Source organism: Brassica rapa, chromosome A04, assembly GCF_000309985.2.
Source record: "Brassica rapa cultivar Chiifu-401-42 chromosome A04, CAAS_Brap_v3.01, whole genome shotgun sequence".
NCBI classification, from domain to species: Eukaryota; Viridiplantae; Streptophyta; class Magnoliopsida; order Brassicales; family Brassicaceae; genus Brassica; species Brassica rapa.
In genome coordinates, this window is record NC_024798.2 from 21,864,258 (window position 1) to 21,886,236 (window position 21,979).

Here is a 21,979-nt window from a genome sequence, read left to right on the forward strand (position 1 = left end):
ATTTGATGATTTTATTTGATGGTAGAAGCATTTTTACGTTTTTGTTCATTTATTTGAACATGTAATATATTTTTAATAAATGACTGTGATAACAATATGACTCTAAAATTCATTTTATATGATCTCAAACTAAATAATTATGTATTTTGGCATAAAACCGAATAAACCGAAAACCGACGGTATATAAACCGAACCGAACCGAAGTAAATATGGATTTAGAATGGTAGTTATATTTTACTAACCGAAATACCGAAAACCGAAAAAAACCGAACCGAAACCGAACCGATATCCGGATTGAACACCCCTAAGAGAGACCGATGAGTTCTGTATTAAACCGGTACAATACTAACCGGATTTCGGTACGCACATCAATAATTTCTTTTTAAATTCCATCAAATCTGCTGCTTCTTTTTTTTGGGGGTACAGTTGTGTGTCGGTTCTAGATTGGTTTAGCGAATTCAAAGGAATCATTATGTCTTTTGATTCCTCGATCGATTTCCATTTTCCAATCCCCAAATCCCCCAGCAGAGCAGAGCAGAGCAGCTACCTTTTTGCCTGATTTCTTCTCCTCCTCCTCGGCGTGCGGGGGGGGAACGTAAACTTGGTTGGAATCGATGGGAATGGGGACATGGTGATCTGCTTGCTTCTCTTCTCATGGCGAGTTTTCTCCTCGGCTTCTTCTTGCCTTCCCTTCTTCTCGCAGGTACCCTTCCTTTGAAACCTATTAATTTCTTTTTAAGTCTATGCTGCTGCCTCCATAGTCCATACCATACCTTGAGTTTGGAACATTGATTCTTCTTCTAATAATACATACATACCTCTAGGCTCTCTAGCTGTAAGGTTCAAACCCACCTTTCCTTTTTTGTGTATTGTACAGTAGTAGTTAACAACATCTCTCAGCTCTCGTTTCTTGTGTCTCACAACAGCTTCACTTATTAACTGGAGTCTCATATCATTCTTTGATCTGATAGCTTTTCTCCTCCTTCACTATATTGCACCTGAAATTGGTAACACTATCTATCTTCTTTTTTCCTTTTCCTTTTTCTCTCATCTCATTATATGGCTTTATCAAATGTTTGCTTTCTTTTGTCAGGATACCGTTTTCAGAGGAGACATTGGCTATTATGGCCCATTTTCATCTTTTCCTTTGCCGTACTTGTTGCACAAGCTCTCTACCTTGTCCTTTGGGCTACTGTTGGTCAACACTGGGATACATCAGATTCTGCTTGGATGAGTGTTATTGGCTTTATCATGTATGAGTTCGTCTCCCCCTTTAATTCATCTTTATTCCCTTGACTTACTCTCTTATTTCTCAGACTAAAGTCCTGGAGAAACCCCACTGTTCTGTATTTCTTGGCTTTACAACTTTTAGCATCGCTAGTTGCTTTAGCTGACATATACAGTTCTAGATTCGGCTTCGTTCGATGGCGATGGTCTCGCTTTTCTGAACTTTTCGAGCATCTAGGTTTGTAATTAATATTACAACTTGTCCAAATACTTCTTTTTTCTCTCATTTTCTCTTCACCTGGTTAAGTAATATCTATTTTAAGAAGAACGTGCACTTCTATATGCTCTACCGTTTCTCTTTCTAGTTTGACACTGTATCATTCATTTATGACTCAGGAAGTCATCTTAGGGTTGCCTCCTGCTTGTTGTTACCAGCTGTTCAATTGGCACTGGGAATTTGCAATCCTTCATGGGTTTCTTTGCCATTTTTCGTTGGCAGCTGTGCTGGTCTTGTGGACTGGTCCTTGACAAGCAACGTTTCAGGACTTTTCAGGTCGATCAAATTATTGATGCTTATGCTTAGTTAGCGCTACCCAACCCTGCTTCTCTGAACTGCACTCGTTTTTTGTTGTTGTGTTTTATTGTATTGTTAAGGTGGTGGAGAGTTCTTTATATCTACGCAGGATTCAACATTGTCCTACTTTACCTCTATCAACTACCAATAAACTTCTCCGATATGATTCGATGGATAGCAAGCTTTATAGGTCTATTCAGACTCTCTGCGGAAACAGAAGGCACTGATATTTGTTCTGGTCTTTTCCTTTTGCTTTTTTACATCATGGTATGTTTTTTCCTTCTAGGATTGGTATTGCTTGCTCTCGCACAAGTTTCGAAACTGATAGTCACGTATGTTTTTCAATTAAAAAAACTTATTTTACCCAACCAGATAATTAATGAACTGTTTCTTAACAACTGTTTGTATGTGTACGAACACCAACAACTAGTATAGTTTTTTCTTATATTTAATTGACATACCTATCTTGATCTGTTAACGAGCTTCTACACTATTTTATCTGTATATCTGCAATACTTTGACATGCCTGTCTTACTGCAATTGCAGCTATCCTATATAAGGTCAGACCTCGAGGATATGGATTTTATCATGTCGCCGAGTGAAAATAACTTGGCAGAGCGTCTTCTTCCTGCAAAATATTCGTTTTTTATTCGAGAATCAAGGTATGCTGTATATTTTTTGTTCTGTCTCTTAATACTAAGAACTGTTGAGGTGTTTGACACAGCATTCCAGCGCAGAAAGGAAATTGTAATTTGTCTGTTTGTTACTTATATTCATGAGTTTTTGTCTTTATGACTGAAGCGAAAAAAAAGAAAAGCTTGGTTGAATATGCTCACATGATTTAATTCGTTTTATGGTCGTAGATTGGTAGACACTCTCGTCTCTTCGGTTCGTAGAACTATAATACGTGGCTATGGGTTAATGAAAGACTCATGTAATTTTCTGGTATCTCTAGGATGTGTAAGGGGATAAGTTGAAAATTGAGAAGTTGGTATAAACAATTACTATATTTAGTGGGACAAATTTGATCTATATGAAAATTTCTCTGAAACGCTGAAACTCTTTGGTTATCGGACGGGGTGGCCACTGCAAAATCTGGAAACTTTTTATTTAAGAAATCAATATTGTATTACTCTATTACAGATTACAGCTAGTTCACACATTCTAATAAATGGTCTGTTGGATGGGCGTTGCAAGATCAGTCATGTGACTGTATAATAGTTACGCTGACTAATGTATAATTCCAAATTTTCAGGGCCGGTGTTAGGCACACCAATGTTTTACTGAGGGGAGCTGTGTTTAAGACCTTCAGTATCAATTTCTTCACATATGGTTTCCTGGTATATATTTGTCTTCTGGTATCAAAGTGTATGTGTAAGCTCAAGCAACGTATTGTGTCCAGAAACTCACACACCTTTTTTTGTTTCCATGATTGCCAGGTCTCTCTGTTTGCTCTTTCGTTCTGGAGTTTTCATTTTGCGAGCTTGTGTGCTTTTGGCCTCCTTGCATATGTTGGTTACATTATCTATGCCTTCCCATCGTTGTTCCGCTTGCACAGATTAAACGGCCTTCTGCTTGTATTTATACTCTTATGGGCTGTCAGTACGTACATATTCAATGTAGCATTTTCTTTTCTGAACACTAAGACTGGAAAGGTAATATATTATCTATGTGCAAATTTCAATTATTTTGAAAGAATACTAAGGTTGGAAGAGTTATACCTTCGCTATGTGCTGTAATACAGGACATGAAAATTTGGGAGATGGTGGGACTTTGGCATTACACTATACCTGGATTCTTTTTGCTTGCACAATTTGGTTTGGGAATGCTGGTTGCGTTGGGTAATCTTGTGAACAACTCTGTTTTTCTCTACCTGTCTGAAGAGAGCTCCAGATCTTCCAATGACAGATCTTATGCTGAAGGTAAGAGCCTCACATATGCTTCTGCAAAGTTATCTGGTGTCTTCCAAAGGTGTCTATCTCAATCATTTTTTTTTCTGCATCATGTGACCTGAAAACATCCGACACATTTTAAGAGTTAGCTCTATCCAAGATATGTATTGTAGAAATTTTGACTATATCATTGAGAAGAGTATTATTTTCTTTGGTAGGCTTCGTTTATTCCGGGGTTATTTTAGGTAGGAATTGCAAATTTCTGCTTTTTATTCAATTTGAGAACTGCTCTTAACGGCTGAAATTATACTCAATTACAGCTGATGAAGAAACAAAGGTGTTGGTTGTCGCAACCATTGCTTGGGGATTGCGGAAATGTTCACGGGCTATTATGCTCGCACTGATTTTCCTCATTGCCATGAAGCCTGGGTTTGTCCATGCAGTGTATGGTATGTTTGTTCCCCTCCTAATTTTTTTTTTTACAAGGATTCATAAATATGGATGCTTTATGATGGACTTATCTTTCAGTGATATTCTTCCTGATGTATCTGCTGAGCCACAACATCAACAGAAAGATACGCAAGTCACTGATTCTTCTATGCGAAGTTCATTTTGCACTTCTCTACATTCTTGAGATCGACCTTGTGTCGAACTCCTTAAAGCGGCAAGGCTCTGTGAGCAGAGATATTCTGTTTCAGTTAGGTACGCTTCTCTTTCTGTATTTTTTAAATTATAGGCTATATTCACATATCATCAGTTTCTTTTCGAAGATAGCTGCTAGGTCATCTTAGATGAAAGAGTAAGGAAGAGTTCTGACTGATAACTCTGTGTATGTACTATTGCAGGTCTCCTTAGGTCTGAAAGCTCTTGGGATTTCTTGGAGATAGCCTTGCTTGCTTGCTTCTGTGCTATCCATAATCATGGTTTTGAGGTGCTATTTTCCTTCTCAGCAATTGTACGACACACACCAAGCCCTCCAATTGGATTTAGCATATTGAAAGCTGGTCTCAACAAATCAGTTCTCTTGTCCGTCTACTCATCGCCATCTTCAAGTTATAGCCAAGATAATACTACTTATGGTATAAAACTTCCTACTTGTCTCTTTTGCTGTGAACATTTGATAAGGGACATATTTGCTTCTTATTATTGTACCTCAACTACTGAACCTTGCTTCCATTGTCAGATCTTTTCTGGCGTTCTGCATTTACGGCATTTAATTTTCCTTGCCATACCATTTATCAGCCTTTTATTTCCCGGTCCTCATGTTTTCTAGCACTGTGAATCATATCTTCTTGGTGCCGTTATTTTTACATGGTGGCTCTAGGGGTAGGTATCAACTTCAAGGAATAGTTGCCAATTTATTGACTTTCTTATCTTCTAAGCTTAGTTCTGGTGCCGTTATTTTTACATGGTAGCTCTAGGAGTAACTTTTTATTCTGTGAAATCTAAAAATTGCACATTCTGTGACCTTTGACAAGAATCTTCTAGTTATTTGTGTTGTTCGTCATGTGTCTACTCTCTCATTTATGCTTACGAATCACTGTTTTTTTCTTTACAGAGAGACACATTGCTTCATTTCTGAGTGCGATTGGGCAAAAGTTTCTGTCTATGTACCGATCATGTGGAACATACATTGCCTTCGTCACTATTCTCATAAGTGTATACCTGGTGAAACCCAATTATGTATCGTTTGGATACATTTTCCTTCTCTTGTTCTGGATTACTGGAAGACAAATGTTTGAGGAAACTAAGAGACGCTTGTGGTTCCCTTTGAAAGCATATGCGGTTTTAGTGTTTATGTTTATCTACTGCTTAAGTAGCTTTGTCAGCTTCCAGCTCTGGTTATCTGGATTTATTGATCTATACTTTTATTTAGGCTACAACTCTGAAGCACCATTGCTGGATAACGTATGGGAATCTCTTGCTGTGTTGATCGTGATGCAACTTTACAGCTATGAAAGGAGGCAGAATGGACATTACATTCCAGGTCAATCTAGTTTGGTTCATCCTGGAGTTTTTGGTTTTCTTAAGAGGTTTTTGGTATGGCATGGTCAGAAGATCTTGTTCGCGGCATTGTTTTATGCATCATTGTCTCCAATCAGTGTGTTTGGATTTGTATATCTCCTCGGCCTTGTCATCTGCACAACCTTCCCAAAGTCTTCTTCAGTACCATCCAAATCATTTTTGATCTATACTGGATTTCTCGTGTCTGCTGAGTATCTTTTCCAACTGTGGGGCATGCAAGCTCAGATGTTCCCTGGGCAAAAATATGCGGAGTTGTCTTTCTACTTGGGCCTTCGAGTATATGAACCTGGATTTTGGGGTATAGAATCAGGTCTACGAGGCAAAGTGCTGGTTGTCGCTGCCTGTACTCTGCAGTACAATGTATTTCGTTGGCTAGAAAGGACACCTGGTTTAACTATTATCAAAGGAAAATATGAAGAGCCTTGTCCCCTATTTGTCTCTGCAGAAGGCACAACTGCAAATGTTTCCAGTTCTAATGGTGAAAACCCATCTTCCATAGATCATGCTTCTATATCAATTAAACAAGGCGAGGCTACTAGTAACTCATGGCCTTTCTTCTCTCCCCGTGATAATCAGGCAGCTGGTTTCTTGCATCCCAAGACTGAAGGCTCTGAAAGTGGCAGTAGTAAGAAATTTTCATTTGGTCATTTCTGGGGAAGCATCAAAGAGAGTCACAAGTGGAACAAGAGGCGGATTCTGGCATTGAAGAAGGAGAGGTTTGAGACGCAGAAGAATCTGTTAAATATTTACTTGAAGTTTTGGATTGAGAACATGTTTAACCTCTATGGCCTTGAGATAAACATGATAGCGCTGCTTGTTGCAAGTTTTGCTTTGCTGAATGCCATCTCCTTGGTATATATTGCGCTGCTTGCTGCGTGTGTCCTCTTGAGAAGACGCCTAATTCAGAAACTATGGCCTGTCGTTGTTTTTCTGTTTGCATCAATTCTCGCAATTGAATACGTTGCCACGTGGAATAACTTATTGCCTTTAGATCAGGATCCAAGTGAAACTAGCGTGCATTGCCATGATTGCTGGAGTATTGCAGCTGTCTACTTAAAATTTTGCCGGGACTGCTGGCTGGGTAAGACCCCTCAAACTTTCTGAAGCACTTACTGTTCTTTATGCATTAACTTTATTTTACATATCCAAGAAAATTCTATGGAGATGTTTTTTTTTCTTTGCAGGAGTGAGAGTTGACGATCCCCGGACCCTTATTAGCTATTTCGTGGTGTTCATACTTGCCTGTTTTAAACTTCGGGCTGATCAGATATCTAGTTTCTCAGAGTCATCGACATATCATCAGATGAAGTCTCAGAGAAAGAACTCATTTGTCTGGAGAGATCTCTCCTTCGAAACAAAGAGCATGTGGACCGTGCTTGATTACCTGAGGCTTTATTGTTACGTCCATCTGTTGGATGTTGTGCTTATTCTGATTCTAATCACAGGAACTCTCGAGTATGACATTCTACACCTGGGCTATCTTGCATTCGCACTTGTTTTTGCCCGGATGCGACTTGAAATACTGAAGAAGAAGAACAAAATATTCAGGTTCTTGCGGGTGTACAATTTTGTTCTCATCATCTTTTCTCTCGCATATCAGTCTCCATTTGTTGGAAACTTCAATGATGGAAAGTGTGAAACGGTTGATTATATTTACGAGGTGATTGGATTTTACAAGTATGACTACGGGTTTCGAATCACTGCAAGATCTGCTCTCGTTGAGATCATCATATTTATGTTAGTATCTCTTCAGTCCTACATGTTTTCCTCCCAGGAGTTTGATTATGTCTCGCGGTATCTTGAAGCGGAGCAAATTGGTGCTATTGTGCGGGAGCAAGAGAAGAAAGCTGCACGAAAGACCGAGCAACTGCAACAGATTCGTGAGGCTGAAGAAAAGAAACGGCAGCGGAATTTGCAGGTGGAAAAGATGAAGTCAGAAATGCTGAACCTGCGGGTACAGCTTCACAGAATGAATTCTGATTCTAATTTTGGGTTTGCTTCTCCGCGCACTGAAGGTCTACGAAGGAGGAGGAGTTCGTATCTAATTCCAGATAGTGGTGCAGCCAGTCCGGAGATTGACGGAGTGGTCCACAGGAAAGAAGGCCAGCCTATTGACGAGGATACACAGTATCCTTTTGAAGCTCATGAGCTTCCTATGAGTGCCACTCCAGAAGCACCAGATTCTCCAGAGTGTTCATTTGGAGCATCTCCTTGTGAGATCACTGAAATTCAACACAATGCTGATGTCATGTCTATGGAGCGTGAAATAAAAGAAAAGTCAGAAGGAAAAGATAATGCCTTGATTTCTGCCGTGCAACTCATCGGTGATGGCGTTTCCCAGGTGCAATTTATTGGAAATCAGGCAGTAAATAACCTTGCGAATTTCTTAAACATCTCACCAGAAAATTCAGATATAAATGAGCAGTCCTCTGTTGATGATGAGGTGTATGATGAGATGGAAAGCCAGAATAGAATACACAAACCTTTTGAACGGTCAACATCTCTACAATCAGACAGGAGTAGTGATGGCGCTAGCTTTCAGATAGGAAGGATCCTTCGTCATATATGGTCTAGGATGCAGTCCAACAATGACATTGTTTGCTATTGCTGCTTCATTATTGCGTTTCTGTGGAACTTCAGTCTTCTTTCCATGGTCTATCTAGCAGCGCTGTTCCTATATGCCCTCTGCGTTCACACTGGACCTACTCACATCTTCTGGGTCGTCATGCTAATGTACACAGAAATCTATATCCTCCTCCAGTACTTATACCAGATTATAATCCAGCACTGTGGGTTGAGTATTGACGCACCACTTCTTCAAGAACTGGGATTTCCAACGCAAAGAATCAAATCATCGTTTGTTGTCAGCTCGTTGCCTCTCTTCCTTGTTTATATATCCACTCTCATACAGAGTGTTATAACAGTGAAAGATGGTGACTGGGTTCCTTCTGCTGATTTCGCTTCTCGCCGGAATGCCCGTGGGAGCCAGAAGGACCTTACAAGAATTAACTGGAGCCTGAGAGTTTGGGATGTGTACAAGAAGCTGAGAGATGGTGTGAAATTGGTGATCAGAAGCATGTATCGGTACTGGATCTCTCTGACACGTGGAGCAGAATCCCCTCCTTACTTTGTTCAGGTGACAATGGATGTTCACATGTGGCCTGAAGATGGAATTCAACCTGAAAGAGTTGAATGCAGAATGAATCAGTTGCTTAGGCTTGTCCATAATGAGAGATGCGAGAAGGGAAACCCTGATCTTTGTCCTTACTCTAGCAGGGTCCACGTACAAAGTATAGAGAGAAGTACAGAGACCCCAAACGAGGCCTTGGTTGTTCTCGAGGTTGAGTACGCGTCTCCCACGAATGGGTGTTCTACAGCAGAATGGTACAAATCACTAACCCCAGCCTCGGATGTGGCGAAAGAGATTCGTAAAGCTCAACATAGTGGACTTGGTGAAGGAACTGGGTTTCCGTACCCCATTCTCTCTGTGATTGGCGGAGGAAAGAGAGAAACAGACCTCTATGCCTACATATTTGGTGCTGATTTGATGGTCTTCTTTCTGGTTGCCATTTTCTACCAATCCGTCATCAAAAATAAAAGCGAGTTTATCGATGTATATCAGCTAGTGGACCAGTTCCCATTTGACTTTGTCATTATTCTAATGGTAATTCGTTTCTACAAGTCTCGCTTATCTGTTTGCGTATCAATGCCCTAACCTGATGAAACGCTTTTGTGGCAGGTTATCTTCTTCCTGATTGTTGTTGATCGGGTCATCTATCTTTGCTCCTTTGCGACTGGAAAAGTGGTGTACTACCTCTTCAGTCTTATTCTCTTCACATATGCAGTGACAGAGTATGCTTGGAGCATATATCCTACGCAGCAGCATGCTGCTGGCTTGGCTCTCAGATTCATATTTCTTGCCAAAGCAATGTCACTAGCTCTCCAGGCCATACAAATCCGCTATGGGCTACCTCATAAGAGCACCTTATATCGGCAGTTTTTGACAAGTGAAGTTTCACGGATCAATTACTATGGCTACAGACTTTACCGTGCTCTTCCTTTTCTGTATGAATTGAGGTGTGTACTTGACTGGTCCTGCACAGCGACATCACTGACTATGTATGACTGGCTCAAGGTATGTGGTCTCATCTAGAACCCTCGTTATGATCATTGGACCGTCCATTTTTAGCCTGAACATACTGCCAAGGACCTAAGCTCTGTTCGTTTGCAGTTGGAAGATGTAAATGCGAGTCTGTACCTTGTCAAATGCGATACAGTTTTAAATCGTGCTACACACAAACATGGAGAGAGGCAAACAAAAATGACTAAATGCTGCAACGGAATATGTCTGTTCTTCATCTTGTTATGCGTTATCTGGGCTCCTATGCTGGTAAAAGATTCTGCCTACAGCAAATAAGTTTTATAATGCGTTTGTTGAAATATTCATTTAAACTGAACGCATAGTAAGAAAACAGTTTATGTGCGGGTTTAAACTACAATTGTCTGTGATGTCTTACAAACTGGCTATTTGGTGAGTCATTCGTTTGTTGGTAATGGCTTCCTCCTTGCAGATGTATAGCAGTGGTAACCCAACAAACATCGCAAATCCGATAAAAGATGCGAGCGTTCAGATTGATATAAAAACAGCTGGTGGAAAGCTTACTTTGTACCAAACAACCCTGTGCGAGAGAATTTCAGGGGATAACATTGATCTCGGGCTAGATCTCGGGTCCCAAAGCTTCTTGCCAACGTACAACAAAAATGACATCCAGCTGATATGCTGCCAAGCTGATGCAAGCGTTTTGTGGCTTGTCCCTGACACAGTTGTGACCAGATTCATTCAATCCCTCGACTGGGACACAGATATGGACATCACCTTTTCTTGGCTTCTTAACAGAGACCGACCTAAAGGTAAGGAGACTGTCAAGTACGAAAGAAGTGTGGACCCTCAGGACCTTCCAAAACGCTCTGATGTGCAAATGGTTCTCAACGGCTCAATGGATGGATTTAGAGTGCATAACTTGTACCCAAAGTTTTTCCGTGTTACTGGTTCTGGTGATGTCAGGTCTTTTGAAGACCAGGTAAATCTTTTTTTTGGCACAAGAAGCTAAGAGTTAATTTTCCAAGTCTAGTTTCCTTTTTTGACCTATTCAAGCCTTAAAATATTGTAACATTGTTATTGGTACACAGACGGATGAAGTGAGTGCAGACATACTCATGAACCATGCAGATACCAAGTGGTGGTGGTCATTCCATAATCTTAAGGCGTCTGAAAATATTAGCGCTTGCGAGGGTATGGATGGACCAGTTGCTATCATAATGTCTGAGGAAACTCCCCCACGTATGTTCAATTGCTTGCTCTCGAGACTCATCATGTTCTATTAAACATTTAACGATAACTGGAACAATAATAATTATGCAGAGGGGTTTCTGGGTGACACGCTCAGCAAATTCAGTATATGGGGACTCTATATAACATTTGTACTAGCAGTCGGGCGTTTCATCAGGCTTCAATGCTCTGACCTGCGTATGAGAATACCATACGAGAACCTCCCTTCGTGTGACAGGTAACAACCACAGTTCCAAACTGCAATCATTGTTCAAAGAAAGCGTTTTGCATTTTTTCATAATGCTCTCTCTTTCTCTATCTAATGTATTTGTTGAATGAAGATTAATAGCAATATGTGAAGACTTATACGCGGCGAGAGCAGAGGGTGAGCTTGGAGTAGAAGAAGTTCTATACTGGACCCTTGTGAAGATCTATAGATCTCCACACATGCTGCTTGAGTATACAAAGCTAGACTACGATGCTTAGGTCCAACCACACTTTGTCTTGTTTGTACATACTGAGTCAGAGGCGACCATTAATTTGGGGTTGCCTTTGTTTCATTTCATCTTTTTTGTCGATTTTCATACGTAAGCAATTTATGTAGTCATGTCATAATGAAAAGAGAAGACATTTTTTTTCTTCACTAGTCATATTAGACCATTTCTAGCCCATTTCTATATTTCTCACTAAAAATTAAAAAAAAATCTATAATAAAAAACATTTTGTTTCAATGTATTATTCTATTTTTCTGATAATATACACAAAAAAAATTGTCTCCATATTTAAGAGCCAAAATAACATTCTTTAAAATTTTCTTCTAAAGTTTTGTACTGTAAAAATATACATTGGAACAAATTCATTTTTGTAACTGGATTTCTTTATTTTAAGAGCCAGTGATGGATTCATCATGATCACTTCCGCTTTCCTCATTAGACAATCACTTTCGTTCTGTTTCCGGCCGTATTTCGATCAGTCTCCTCCACTTCCTTTTAGAATTTTTTTTTAAAATTAATTATTAATTATTTAAAATATAAAAAGCCACGTCATATTTTATGATGACATGTAATTAGTATGTAATTGACAGTTCCGATTCCGTTATTTTTGACTAACAGATAATTGGTCAATGTATAGAAAAGCCGAATTATGTTAGTTGGTGTCTAAAATTTGAATATATTATGCGTTGATATATGTTTTAGCACAGAGTACGAGTGTATGTACTGATCGGGACCGTGGCACTTTGTTGATGTATGAATTAGCCGATTTCTTGGTTTAGATTTCCCGGTAAACCACCATGCTTTTCTATATATCACTTTGTTCTTCTGCTCCATTTAGCTTTGTTAGCTATAAAATCTTTATTTTTTTGAATTTCTGGATATTGATGTTAATGTAAAACCCAAAAGAAAACATTAGTTTTTGATTAAAACTATGAACTTTAAAAAAGAGGCTAAACTATCAATTAATTGGGTGAACAATTTAGTATAGCATCCTTAGTGAGTAAACCACTACTACTTTGTCACTTGTATTATACTACTGCCTACTTGTTTGTTTATACCTTTCCAGATTTATTATAGATCCCCCTCCCCCACTAGCTTGGACCACTTTTTCTGCTTGATGAAACAAAGGAAACGTCATGCCGTCTCATGGTTTAATCGATTATTATGCTGCCGTTTTTAGTCCAAACTAATTCATGGAGTCTTTTGTATTACTATTACAACTTACCATCCCTTTTTCTTACCGTTTAGGTAGATGCTAGATATGGTTTGTAAGAGAACATCATCAGAATGAATTGACTCTTCTATGTACATAACTGATGGGTGGATATAAGGGCATTCACAGGCACAATTACAAGCAAAAACCACAAAAGAAGGGAAAACAAAAAGATGCTAGACATGTATTTCGCCTAAGCTAGACGACGTGTTAGATATTTGCTCTCTCATTTTTGGCGAGACAAGATAGATAGACTGATCAAGAAGCGAGACAAGCTTCCCAGAACAATCGACTTTTGTCCATCTCACTGATCACCACCTCACTAGAATCAACAAACTGGCTTTTCCCGCATCTTCTATAGCTGTTCACTTCCCCTTCTTCGTCCTCGTCTTCTTCCTCTGTGGTGGTGAATATTCTTTCTTCCTTCACCGTATCCTCCTCTAGATCAAAACTATATCTTTGACTCGTCGCCGTCACACAAGACGTCTCGTATAAACTGGCACTACAAGACTTATCATCGCCATCCGTGTAATAATCGTTAACAATGGATTCGCCACCGTCCAGGGCACCCACGATCTGAACGGTGCCTCCGCCATCGGAATCTGCAGATGCTTCGAGGAGCAAATAAGGTGACACATCAAACTTGGTTGTGTTCATATATTTCTCTTTATTTTTTCTATCAGAGAATTATGACAAGAAACACAAGCAGTTACGTATTGTACAAGTATATATACATACATATATGCAAGCACAATGTGGCCATTATAGTTGACGGACGACAATGTCTCTTTAAAATTTATTTTACGATCGCTTTCCTAGTCATGATGCATAGTTGCTATAGAAGACGTTAGTTTGTATGTAAACTAATCACGTGCGAGTAGTAGGCGTCTAGAAGGGCGGTGTAAAACAAGTGTATATTAAATTAACAACGTGCGTGTTTTAACAAAAACTTGTACTAATTAATATATGTAATAAAATAATAAAAGCAATTGCCAAATTTGAAATTGAAGCGTATATTAGCATATGCTTTTATCAAGTATTCTAGAAAGACCAAGCACTAATTCCAAATTTCAGACACAATACTAGTCAAAGCTTTTAGACATTCTTTTATTTTTGACTCAGACTCAATCTAAATCATTTCTAACAGCAATTTCAACAAAGAGTTCTCACAAAATTTCTAAATATTATAAACAAAAAAAAGTAACGAAAGGAAAGAGAAACAGAGAAAAGGTTCTCACCAAAAAAAACTTCTGAAAACTCCATATCTGATTTTGATTGTTCTGTTTTTTTTTTTAAATGTAATTTAATTAGTTAAACAAAATTTATTAAATATATATATTTCTAGAAACACAAGGGGGGGGGTTGCTGCTCAAAAAAAAAACAAGCGGGATTGTAAACGTTAAAGTTGCTCTAAAGCAGAAGCGAAATATATCTCCAAAAAAAAAAGAGAATTGATTTTATTGACTTTGATTAGTTAAATGAAATATTAATTAGATTAGTGAAAGGGATCTGATATATATATATCTAGTCATACAATCAATAAATTGATCATCCGGTTAAACAAGAACATTAATCACCAGGCAAGGCAGGTAGAGTAAAAAACAACAAGTGGACCCAGATGAACAAGTAAAATGGGCAGAGCAGTCTTTCTATAAAACAAAACGAAAAAGGCCCATTGATGTTAAAAGGTCCATAATGATCCAGTGTCGGGGGTTAATGACCAAAATATCCCGAGAGTAGCAAAAGTAAGTGGATAAGAAAAATTATCAAAGAAAAAGAGTTGGCCTGTCCTGTCCTGTCCTGTCCTCACCACTCTTCTTCTTCTCCCTCAGTCGTCTCTAGCCGGCGTTGGACATGGCTGTCTCGGTCGCATGCTGCTGCTTCTCCTTCCTAAATGCACCCGCTAGACTCCTCCAATCTTCTTCTTCACCCCTCTGTTTCGTAGCCGCATCGACGCTGACTCCCCGAGCTAGCTCGAGTTCTAAACTAAACCCAGAGGTACTGATTCAATTCCCCCAAATTCAATGTTTATTTTGTTAGCAAGCAGCTTCTTCCTATGTATTGAGTTTTGATCTTACAGAAGAAGAAGAAGAAATACACATTGAGAGTGAGAGATGAACATAGTAGTAATGATGGACCCCAAACGATGGCTTTCAAGTCGCCGTTTGGGTCTTCTCAACAGAAAAAGGATAAAAAAGAGTCTCAGCCTACTACTGATCTGCGGGTTGCTTCCCCCTTTATTTCTCAACATTTTTATTTATTTATTTTTAATTTTGGTTGTCTCTAATCTAATAATAATGCCCATTTCCGCATCCGCAGACTGATCCTGCCAAGATTCACGATGCTTCCTTTCTCGACGCCGTTGTTAAGGTTCACACTTTTCTTCTCCATTCAATCATTTTAAGCTATATCTACTTGCTTCCTTCATTCATTCTCCTGTGGTTGTTGTTGTTGTTTCTCAGGTTTACTGCACTCATACAGCGCCTGATTACTCCCTCCCTTGGCAGAAGCAAAGACAGTTTACCAGCACTGGAAGGCAACTCTCTTCATTTTCAGATTCTTTTTATTTCTCTCTCTCTCTCTTGCTTATATTGCGTGCGTGTGCAGTGCTTTTATGATTGGAGATGGCAAGCTCTTGACCAATGCCCACTGTGTCGAACATGATACCCAGGTTTACTTTCCCCTTCTTTTCTACCTTCTTCTTCTTCTTAACTTTCTTTCTTCCTTCATCAGGTTAAAGTTAAGAGAAGAGGAGATGATAGAAAGTACGTGGCTAAGGTTAGTTTTTGCATCCTTACTTTCAGATGCACTTACTTTTGGTTTTTATCTTCTGCATCACTATTCTATTTCTTTATATCTCTGTGTGGTAATTGCCCAATGTTCAGGTTTTGGTAAGAGGTGTGGACTGTGACATCGCTTTGCTCTCTGTAGAAAGCGAGGATTTCTGGAAAGGAGCTGAACCACTTCGCCTTGGCCACTTACCCCGCCTTCAGGTTCTATCCTCTCTCTCATCCTCTTTTCAGTTAAGTTTCTTCATTGTTGCCCTTGATTTTCAGGATTCAGTTACTGTCGTTGGGTATCCTCTGGGAGGAGATACTATCTCTGTTACAAAAGGGGTTGTATCTCGTATTGAGGTTTCCCCATATCTTTGACTTTACTTTTGTGCCACCATATTGCTGTGTATAGAGGTTTGAAAGACTTGTCCTCCTTTTGTGAATGCAATGCAGGTAACATCTTATGCTCATGGATCATCTGACTTGCTTGGAATTCAAATCGACGCAGCAATTAATCCTGGTCAGTGGATCGTATATCTAATTTAATTGTTTTCCTTATTGCACCTTTGTTCTAAAACTTGAATATGACCTTTTCTTTTCACGGAGGACATTCATCTGTCTATATTATTGTGATAGCCACTTCTTAAACTTGTTAGATTTTAGGGAATAGTGGTGGCCCTGCTTTCAACGACCAGGGGGAATGTATTGGAGTAGCATTTCAGGTAATCTCTACTCAGTCAGCTGCATAGCATCTATTTTCGAATTTCTCTTTCCAAACGTATGCCCTCACAGGAGACTTCTTACAGGTTTACAGATCCGAAGAGACCGAAAATATTGGCTACGTTATTCCAACAACAGTTGTTTCTCACTTCTTGACTGATTATGAGAGGAACGCAAAGTACACTGGTAAGAAGAGTTTTCTCATACCGTAATCTTCTGGTTGAGCCTTTCTGTCATTGTTGTTCGTTAATTTTTAAAGCTATTACTCCTGCAGGTTACCCTTGCCTTGGAGTATTGCTGCAGAAATTGGAAAATCCAGCTCTGCGGGAGTGCCTAAAAGTCCCTACAAATGAGGTACATTTGCTTTGCTACGTTGTGTGTCTTTTGTATGATAAAGCCAACATAGATTTTTCCTTCCAGTTTACTCAAGGTGATTTAACTTTAATTTTGAAGGGGGTGTTGGTGCGAAGAGTTGAACCTACATCTGATGCAAGTAAAGTCCTGAAGGAGGTAAAGACCATTGATCTTAGGATTTTTATTTCCACTTTTTTCTCATCTTTGATTTGTGTAATACTTGACTAGTGCTAATTGTTGAATCAGGGAGATGTGATTGTAAGTTTTGATGATCTACGTGTGGGATGTGAAGGAACTGTACCCTTCCGATCAAGTGAACGTATTGCATTCCGTTATCTCATCAGTCAAAAGTAAAGACCTCTCTCTCTCTATTGTCCATAAGTGTAATGATTTCCTTTGCTTTGCTTCATTTTGTGGCCTTTTCATTTGTACTTAAACAGATTTGCGGGTGATATCGTAGAGCTTGGTATCATTAGAGCAGGAGAACCTAAGAAAGTTCAAGTTGTTCTGAGGCCAAGAGTGCACCTGGTATGACTGTCTGCATCTACCATTTTTAAAGCTTCCCATGCTTCGTGCCTAGTAAGCTAATTACTAAAGCTCCATCGCCTTTCATGATTAAACAGGTCCCGTACCATATTGATGGAGGTCAGCCATCATACATAATAATTGCTGGTTTGGTGTTTACTCCGCTCTCAGAACCCCTGATAGAGTATGTTCTCCTCAGCTTCGCTAGTATGCAAAAGAAAAATATAAATATTTCTTCATTATTTCGCAAATGCCTAATCATTTTCTCTTGGAAATTTGGAATGGACAGGGAGGAATGCGAGGACACCATAGGCGTAAGCTCACTCTAATAAACTTGTGTTGGGTTAATTTATAAATCGAGCGTAACTGCTTTTCCATTCTCATTCTTAGTCTGTGTTCCTTCCAATTTGTAGTTGAAATTGTTAACAAAGGCACGCTACTCCGTTGCAAGGTTCAGAGGAGAACAAATCGTCATCCTATCACAGGCAAGCCATAACGACGTTTTGTTTCCATGTGCATTTTGGCGAATGTAATAGCACTCTTCTTTAGTTTTTTTTTTTTCTCATTGGATGAGCATATTTGTAGGTTTTGGCAAATGAAGTAAACATTGGCTATGAAGACATGAACAACCAGCAGGTCCTGAAGTTCAATGGAACTCATATAAGAAACATCCATCACCTGGCACACCTCATTGACATGTGCAAAGACAAGTATCTGGTTTTTGAGTTTGAAGACAACTATGTGGCCGTGTTGGAGAGAGAAGCTTCGAATTCGGCTTCTTTGTGCATCCTCAAAGACTATGGAATTCCCTCAGAAAGATCCGCTGATCTGCGTGAGCCATATGTAGATCCAGTACATGACAACGAAGCACTTGACCAAGGTTTTGGAGACAGCCCTGTGTCAAATCTAGAAATTGGCTTCGATGGACTGGTGTGGGCATAAGGGTTCAGAGAAACAGAGGTTTTTTTTAAAAAAAAATCCGCAGACGGAAGCTGCTGGGAGCTTCCCATAGCCTATGGGAAAGCTTTCAGATTCATACTCATTCATAAGGTCTTGACCTGTTCCAAGCTCAGTTCATTTATTTCTTCAGATCTCTAGGGGCTGAATTTGATAGAAAATTTGCTTCTCCCTTGTGTTCAGATGAGTGTAGTAGTCTAGTAGAACAAAGTCAACATTTTATACTTAATGTCTGATTTTGGTGAGAAATGAAATGCAGTAATGTCTGCTCAACCAGAGAATCTCTGCTGATCTTTTAAGTTTTACCATAACTAAACCTATGATTATTGCAGAAACAGGAACAAGTTAAAAGCTGGCACTCACTTCAATATCGAAGGAAGAGCTTCTTCACGGGACTCTACTTTGCTTTTATTTTTTTATTACTTAGTTTGTTTTCTACTCAGAATATCAAAACATCCAAACACTCCTACACAAATCAAAGCATGACAAATCACGTTTCATGTGATCTGCCCTTATGCAAAAGGTCCACAACTAAACCCACCAATCTTGTCTTTTACCTTCCCTATAGCTGTATATATTTTCTTGTTCAATTTCTCGTCCTTTTTTAACCACCTCCTAAGGTCTCTTCGCAGATACTCATTCACAGAAAGAGACCATGACTGTCGTCTCTCTGTTAGTCGCCTTCACCGTTCTTTCACTCTGTTTACACACTTCAACATCTGAGCTCCTACAGTTTCAGCTCTCCACCATATCATCAGCTGCACCTACGTTTTTGCCTGAAGCTCCTTCGAGTTTCTCAGCTTCACCTCTGGAGGCTATGTCTCCAGATATATCTCCTCTGTTCCCTACTCCAGGTTCAAGCGAAACGTCTCCTTCTCCGTCAGAATCTTTTGACATGCCGACAATCCCCTCGAGCCTTAGTCCACCAAATCCAGATGCCGTCTCTCCTGATCCTCTGCTTGACTCTTCTCCCGTGGGGTCTCCTCTTCCGGCTTCTTCCTCTGTTTCTTTGGTCTCGTCACCACTCTCTCTGCTTCTGGTCTTCCCCATGTTAATACTAGCTTTCTGCAGATTCTAATAAAATATTTTGAAACAGAGTGTGAGAGAGTAAGCCCTCTTTGACATCTTGCTTGAAGAAAAAGATTCATAATGTATACTTTTTACTCTATGCTTGTTTATGGAACTTTATTTTTCTTGTATAATTTAATACTACTATTGTTCGTGTGAGAAGGCTCTCTGCCATCTGGCCGGTGCAGTTGTTGCACTTGTAACAGTTGATACAAGTTAGAAATTTTAAAACAACACTAAAAATCATAGATTTCAGTATATAGAACATTTATCAAAAAATTTAATATTTTTTAATAGAGGTTTTAATGTATAATTGCATTTTGCACTAACATACGATGAATGTCAAAGATGTTTGAAGCTTTTTTTTCCTCTGTTTCTCTAAAGAATAACGATTTTAAAGTGGTTAACCAAACAATTTACAGCGTATTATGAAGTTTTACTAAATTAATTGATAAAAAATTTAAAAAATGTTCATATACCATAAAAGAGAGTTTAACATATATTAATACAAATGTAGAATGTATTTAGAAATTTAAAAACAACACAAAAGATCATAGACTTCCGTATATAGAGCATTTACCGAAAAACTCAATATTTTCGTAAGGGTTAACACATAAATTTTGAGAAAAATTAAAAAATATGAAATATTGTTTTAATGCATAGTTGCATCATTCACTAACATATGATGAAGGTCAAAGAGGTTTGGAACTTTTGTTGTCTCCGTTTTTCTAGAAATTAGCGATTTTATGGTGGTTAGTCCACCAATTTAGGGAGTATTATGCAGTTTTACTAAATTAATTAAAAAAAAATAAAACGATGTCCATGTACCATGAAAGATAGTTTAATATACATTAAAAGGATGTGGTTGTTGAGAGACTCGCTGCCGCCAAGAAGTTTCTTGTAGCTCAAGTTAACGTCTAGGTAGTTGAATTTTACTCTGTTCTTTTACAGATTTTAAATTTGAATCTAGAGAATGGTTCTTACATAATTATTATTTTTTTCTGAGAGATGAAGCACAGAATTAAAGGGGAGGAAACAAGGGCCCTAAAGAGAATCGGTGGTTGTTTGAAGATCGTATTGGTCGATCAAGTCGAAGAGCTGGTCGCCGATACCGAAGCCGAGCATCCTGGCCATGTCGGAGGTCTTGAGCCGGGGCTTGGGGACAGCGTGACGTTTGAGCCATGGATAAACGACAAACACTTTGCTCATGACGAACAGCTCCAAGGCCTCGGGATTGAAAACCACACCCATCCTCAAGCTCATCTGGTGAGGGACCAGCATGGCGGCGTAACGAGCAAGCTCCCCGGCTCTCCAGTCAAGCAGGAGAGGAAGCCAAGGGTACATGGCATCCAGCCTTACGAACCACAGCCTTATGTCCGGATACTCCGAAAGCTCACGCGGATCCCCTGCGTCTTCTCTCCTGTAATTGATCGTGAATCCGATGCTCCGATCCAGATACTCTCTTGGATCAGCTATATACATACACACAAAAGAAAAATCTAATGCTTCATTCCAAACATTTTTAAAAATGTGATTGATTACCTGAGGAAGGTGAGGTAATGCCGGTGGCGGTCTGAAAGGGAGATAAGTCAAGCCGCTGAATTGAGTCGTTGTCTATGACTACTTCGTACCTGCCGCTCGTTGGAGGCATCGGAGGTTCCACTTTATCTGTATCTGCAATTTTCACACTTTTATTCTTATTCTTGTCTGAACAAGTTTATTATATATAATAGTATTATTTTGGCAAAATTTGAAAAAAAAAAAAGAGTAAGTAAGTAGGTACCGTCGTGAGAGTCGAAGGCTGAGATGTCGAAATTGCCGGAAGGATTGAAGGCGACAGAGACAGATACATCCTTCTCTGCTTTCCTCCCTTTCACCCGCCATACCCCTGGCAACTTGACAGCAGCTGAAAACAGCGGAGAAGAAGTCGCCGAGGATGATGGGATAAGCCACGGGAGTATCCCTGCCTTTGCTGCCGCCATTGGACTACCAACTTCAAATGATTCTCTCTCTCTCTGTCTTATACATTTTGTGTGGTGTGGTCTCTCCTTTCTTTCTTCTTTTATCTTCTTCCTTTGGCCTTTTCTGTCTTTCTTACAGTATTGTCCTTCCTTCTCCTTTAATAAGCTTTGAATGCATTTCTTCTTCTAATCTAACATATAAATTATCCAATCATACCTACTATTAGTTATAGTTAAATGGCATCTAACTCTATGTACACTACTCTACTCATGTTAAACTAATTGCTGATTTATCCAAATGGCTATTTTCTTCCAGCTAGTAAATATACCTGCCAAATTTGTTTATTATTTTGTCTTCTAGGCAGAGCATCATAGCATAGGGTGGACTAAGTCCTTCAGCAGTTATAGCCCATTTATTGCTTCTCTCTTCAGCCCATATCGACGGTATAAGGATCCGTCTAACCCGCCCAACAATGAATTAGATTAATTAAAACTAATTACATTATAGGGGGATTTATTAAGACTATGGATTTTGACCAAATCAACATTTAGTTTAGTCCAAACTCCCAAAAACTTTTCTTTTTTCTCGAAAAGGAACATTTAATCGTAATTAAAAAAAATGAAAGGCGTTAATACCTTTTGGACTTTCAGAGTGGCCAAAGTGCGGTGATCACGGCAAACAAAAAAAAAAGAAGCTTACTCCTACTAATTTGATTTGATAAATTAATTATTTGTTTTACATTGCGTAAAAAGGGGGAAAACGGAAAGCTTTATCGTAGTATAGGGATTAATAATATTTATTATTATTGTATGTTTCTTCTTTTTGTTGGTATAAAAAAACACACACACAAAAATCTTAGGTATTT

The 21,979-nt window shown here is 39.1% G+C and overlaps 5 protein-coding genes across 12 annotated transcripts; 3 read left to right on the forward strand and 2 right to left on the reverse strand.

The window, feature by feature from the left end:
• Nucleotides 1–404: 404 nt before the first annotated feature.
• Nucleotides 405–11,690, forward strand: LOC103843188 (piezo-type mechanosensitive ion channel homolog). 2 transcript variants are annotated; one of them, XM_009119896.3, is made up of 21 exons: nt 405–703; nt 927–1,007; nt 1,094–1,253; nt 1,317–1,465; nt 1,624–1,780; nt 1,882–2,068; nt 2,348–2,463; nt 3,057–3,141; nt 3,241–3,456; nt 3,546–3,723; nt 4,014–4,142; nt 4,222–4,395; nt 4,539–4,772; nt 5,252–6,799; nt 6,903–9,382; nt 9,458–9,853; nt 9,950–10,108; nt 10,290–10,799; nt 10,909–11,059; nt 11,141–11,285; nt 11,389–11,690. In XM_009119896.3, exons 1-21 carry the CDS (start codon nt 655–657, stop codon nt 11,531–11,533), a joined length of 7,449 nt encoding a protein of 2,482 aa, XP_009118144.2. In that variant the 5' UTR covers nt 405–654; the 3' UTR covers nt 11,534–11,690. The 2 variants fall into 2 exon arrangements, with proteins under 2 accessions (XP_009118144.2, XP_033146177.1); XM_033290286.1 differs by lacking the exons at nt 405–703; nt 927–1,007; nt 1,317–1,465.
• On the reverse strand, nt 11,604–14,233 carry LOC103843200. The gene has a single exon (XM_033290297.1). The coding sequence runs from the start codon at nt 13,409–13,411 to the stop codon at nt 13,013–13,015; it is 399 nt and encodes a 132-aa protein (XP_033146188.1). The 5' UTR covers nt 13,412–14,233; the 3' UTR covers nt 11,604–13,012.
• A 272-nt stretch (nt 14,234–14,505) lies between these two features.
• LOC103843213 (protease Do-like 2, chloroplastic) lies at nt 14,506–18,365 on the forward strand. Of its 5 annotated transcripts, none has more exons than XM_009119917.2 (19): nt 14,506–14,752; nt 14,835–14,978; nt 15,074–15,124; nt 15,217–15,290; nt 15,362–15,425; nt 15,488–15,532; nt 15,640–15,747; nt 15,811–15,888; nt 15,982–16,048; nt 16,192–16,250; nt 16,335–16,434; nt 16,523–16,602; nt 16,702–16,758; nt 16,849–16,952; nt 17,043–17,130; nt 17,226–17,311; nt 17,417–17,441; nt 17,541–17,612; nt 17,713–18,365. In XM_009119917.2, the coding sequence occupies exons 1-19, from the start codon at nt 14,609–14,611 to the stop codon at nt 18,067–18,069; spliced, it is 1,803 nt and encodes a 600-aa protein (XP_009118165.1). In that variant the 5' UTR covers nt 14,506–14,608; the 3' UTR covers nt 18,070–18,365. The 5 variants fall into 5 exon arrangements, with proteins under 5 accessions (XP_009118165.1, XP_033146181.1, XP_033146178.1 ...); XM_033290290.1 differs by having other exon boundaries at nt 17,541–17,656; nt 17,713–17,974; XM_033290287.1 differs by having other exon boundaries at nt 17,226–17,441.
• Nucleotides 18,110–19,733, forward strand: LOC103843206 (classical arabinogalactan protein 26). 2 transcript variants are annotated; one of them, XM_009119907.3, is made up of 3 exons: nt 18,126–18,177; nt 18,417–18,607; nt 18,717–19,733. In XM_009119907.3, the coding sequence occupies exon 3, from the start codon at nt 18,740–18,742 to the stop codon at nt 19,160–19,162; it is 423 nt and encodes a 140-aa protein (XP_009118155.1). In that variant the 5' UTR covers nt 18,126–18,177; nt 18,417–18,607; nt 18,717–18,739; the 3' UTR covers nt 19,163–19,733. The 2 variants fall into 2 exon arrangements, with proteins under 2 accessions (XP_033146187.1, XP_009118155.1); XM_033290296.1 differs by having other exon boundaries at nt 18,110–18,177; nt 18,417–19,733.
• Nucleotides 19,734–20,050: 317 nt separating this feature from the next.
• Nucleotides 20,051–21,267, reverse strand: LOC103843223 (protein CHLORORESPIRATORY REDUCTION 6, chloroplastic). 2 transcript variants are annotated; one of them, XM_009119935.3, is made up of 3 exons: nt 20,936–21,267; nt 20,695–20,820; nt 20,051–20,624 (listed from the first exon to the last, which is right to left on the reverse strand). In XM_009119935.3, exons 1-3 carry the CDS (start codon nt 21,132–21,134, stop codon nt 20,197–20,199), a joined length of 753 nt encoding a protein of 250 aa, XP_009118183.1. In that variant the 5' UTR covers nt 21,135–21,267; the 3' UTR covers nt 20,051–20,196. The 2 variants fall into 2 exon arrangements, with proteins under 2 accessions (XP_009118183.1, XP_009118176.1); XM_009119928.2 differs by having other exon boundaries at nt 20,695–20,826; nt 20,936–21,262.
• Nucleotides 21,268–21,979: the final 712 nt, after the last annotated feature.